This window comes from Seriola lalandi, unplaced genomic scaffold (assembly GCF_002814215.2).
Source record: "Seriola lalandi dorsalis isolate HSWRI2012SDOR001 ecotype SW California unplaced genomic scaffold, Sedor1 jcf7180002054931, whole genome shotgun sequence".
Classification (NCBI taxonomy): Eukaryota; Metazoa; Chordata; class Actinopteri; order Carangiformes; family Carangidae; genus Seriola; species Seriola lalandi.
The window spans coordinates 385,594-388,426 of record NW_019525483.1 but is presented as its reverse complement, the minus strand read 5'-3'; the positions used below and the strand labels follow the sequence as shown (position 1 = coordinate 388,426).

Sequence of the window (2,833 nt, the reverse complement as noted above, 5' to 3'; positions counted from 1 at the left end):
TACACGAGGCTGCTTTTCCACACTGTTTGGAAACCAGTAGTTATATTTGAGGGAAATGATCAGATTCACAGAAAAACATAGAAAACTCCATATGACTTAACACATCCATCTTATTCCTCTCTGTGTATCTCCAGTAGGATCTTCAGGATGATAGCAGGGTGTGTGGGTGTGTCTGAGGACGGCAGCAGCAGCAGCAGCAGCAGCAGCAGCAGCAGCAGCAGACAACACGAGTCATGGAGGTGGAGGGCACAGCAGAGCCAGCCTTTGTGGACGTGGACCAGGGCCTGACTCTGGCCTGCATCGCCTTCCTCTGCCTCCTGCTGGTGGCCATGATCATCCGCTGCGCCAAGGTGATCATGGACCCCTACAGCGCAATCCCCACCTCCACATGGGAGGAGCAGCACCTGGACGACTGACATACCCAAACATAACACATGCATATCATGTAAATGTGTACTCCTCAAGGCAACCATACATAACAACACCGCCAAAGTCTCGACCCAGAAAGAGGATGGTTCTCCGCCGGTTCTGTAGTGAGGCAGTGATGCTGTTTGAAACCGTAATGACTCCACCATCTATTTCATTTCCAAAGCTAAAAAAGACAAGCAAGCAAACAACCTGGTAAATCAAAACACAATGCACAAATATTATACAAATATTTGTATATTGTATATACAAATATTTGATTATGAAAGTACCACTTTGGAGCATTTCTATCATTCAGAAATGATGAAGAAGCACGTAAGAGTGCGTGTCTTCTCCTGGTACAGAACTTCTTTTGTTTGAATACACATTATTAAATGGCTCTGCTATGCCATGCTACCATTTCTGATACTTTCTGAAATAATTTCCCAGTCTTTCACCCTTGATCGAACCAAGAGCATTCTGCGGTGGTAAAGGTAGAGTAAAAACCCTTACTACTTTTTTGTTAGGAGTAGAAGCCTGAACACGGAGCTGCGGATGCTATCTGCTGACTAAGCCATTGACGGAGTGACGCTATTACAACTTCAGAGTAAAGCACATAAACTTGGCTTTTTGTATCTACCTAGAGATGTCTTCAGGAGCCCAGGGGCTGCCTTACATTCCTATCGGACTGACAAAAACACAATCAAGTGATGGCAGGTGGACGCCAGCCTTTGACTGACCGCACTTTCCCTTTATATCTGTAGACTGCAGAGAAATAAATAGCAGAGGATGAACGTGAAGAACAGAAGTTCTGGGGCAATAGAATCAGGATTTGCTTTTATAACTTGCACAAGACTGTAAAATGGAACAAAAAGCATCCATGTTCCATATGGACACAGCTTATCATGATAAAATTCAATTGTTGGCATTAGTTATTAATCTAACTTAAAGCTTAATTCCAGTTCGTTACAACTTATATCATTGTAGTTTTGTCATTCTGCTCGGTGATGTTAGAATAATCGCCCGGTCAGTTGCTGAGATGTGAGAACATAGAAAATCACAGAGATGAACTGAATTATCACCCAAACTGTCTGTAACTGTCAGCAAGTGTAAACATCCATTGAAGTTTCCTGATTCAACTTTGACCTACACCACTGTACTCTCCTTAGAGGTTTAGATAATATGGCTAAACATCCAAAACTGATTAACTCAATTAAAACCTGGATGATTATATTTGTCATGTTATCGTCAAATTCCACTTTGTTGTGTCGTGTTCTCAGATCTCAGCTACTGTTATAATTACAGATGGAAATTATGGCCAAAACAATAAAAGTAAGACCCATGTTGTGATAAAACCAGAATCATCCTGTGATGGAAAACACATAAGCTTCTCTTTGATGAAGCAATGTGTTGACAATATACCGTGTACATTAGCAATGTATATGGTACGTTGTGTAAGAAATAAGCATAGTGGCATGTTGTGGATGAGTAGGTAAGGGATGGTGTACAGTTGTATTGTATGATGACGCATTAGCATGAGCCTCTGGGTACTCCACCGTTTTCAAGGAAACAATCACAGTCACAATCATCACATCATGGTTGAATTGAGAAAAAAAGGTCGACCACAACTTGATGATTTCCATGAGACATGACAAGTTTAAAGGGACACTCCACTGAATTTCATGTCAAACCTGCGGCGCAGTCTTTCCAAGCTCGTTGTCGTTCCACTAGGTTCTGTTACTCAGTGCAATGTCTGATTGAAGATGAGGGATTTTTTCTTCTTCTGAAAAAAGTGAAACGTGTTCCTGAGGTATATTATAAATATAAGATAATTTCCTATTAACAGTTGAAACCTTCAGGATCTTGCACATTGAAAAATTACAGCTGCTGTCAACAGGTACAGAGTGTGTAACCAGGGGGAACGGAAATACTCCCGGCGGGCCAGGCCGTTGGACTGCAGGAGTCGGTGACAGGGTCAGTAAACACAAAGATTTTATAAATAAATCACATAAACTGTCGCGTTATGTTCTTTAAATGAACTTTAACAACTACTGCAATTACGTTTAATTAATATTACAATTACTCTTCTCAGCTTCACACGACAGGTTTTGGCTGTAGTAATCGCCTCAATGAGGAAAAACACAAAAAAGCTAGAGATTGTCTCGCGATAGAATCACTCCATCCTTGTCAACACATTCCCACCCAGGCCTTCCGTCAGGGGGGTCAAAGGGTACAGATGACCCCGGCACAAGGCCCATAGGGGTCCCATGCAAAGGTCATGCAAAGCTCTGTGTTTGAGGCAGCCAGCACTGAACTGCTGCTGACTCACTTTACATGGATAACTACATAAAAAAAAAAAAGAACTGTGGATTAAAAGCTCAGAAAAAAGATGTTAAAATCCAGAAAAATCCAAATGCTTCGAATAGTT

At 41.6% G+C, this 2,833-nt stretch overlaps 1 protein-coding gene across 1 annotated transcript; it reads left to right on the top strand.

The window, feature by feature from the left end:
- The first annotated feature begins 233 nt into the window (after positions 1–233).
- ctxnd1 (cortexin domain containing 1) lies at positions 234–572 on the top strand. The gene has a single exon (XM_023393246.1). The coding sequence runs from the start codon at positions 234–236 to the stop codon at positions 414–416; it is 183 nt and encodes a 60-aa protein (XP_023249014.1). The 3' UTR covers positions 417–572.
- The last annotated feature ends 2,261 nt before the right edge of the window (positions 573–2,833 follow it).

Excerpts from the sequence above, each read along its gene's own strand:
- ctxnd1 (XM_023393246.1), top strand. The coding sequence starts at position 234 with ATGGAGGTGGAGGGCACAGCAGAGCCAGCCTTTGTGGACGTGGACCAG.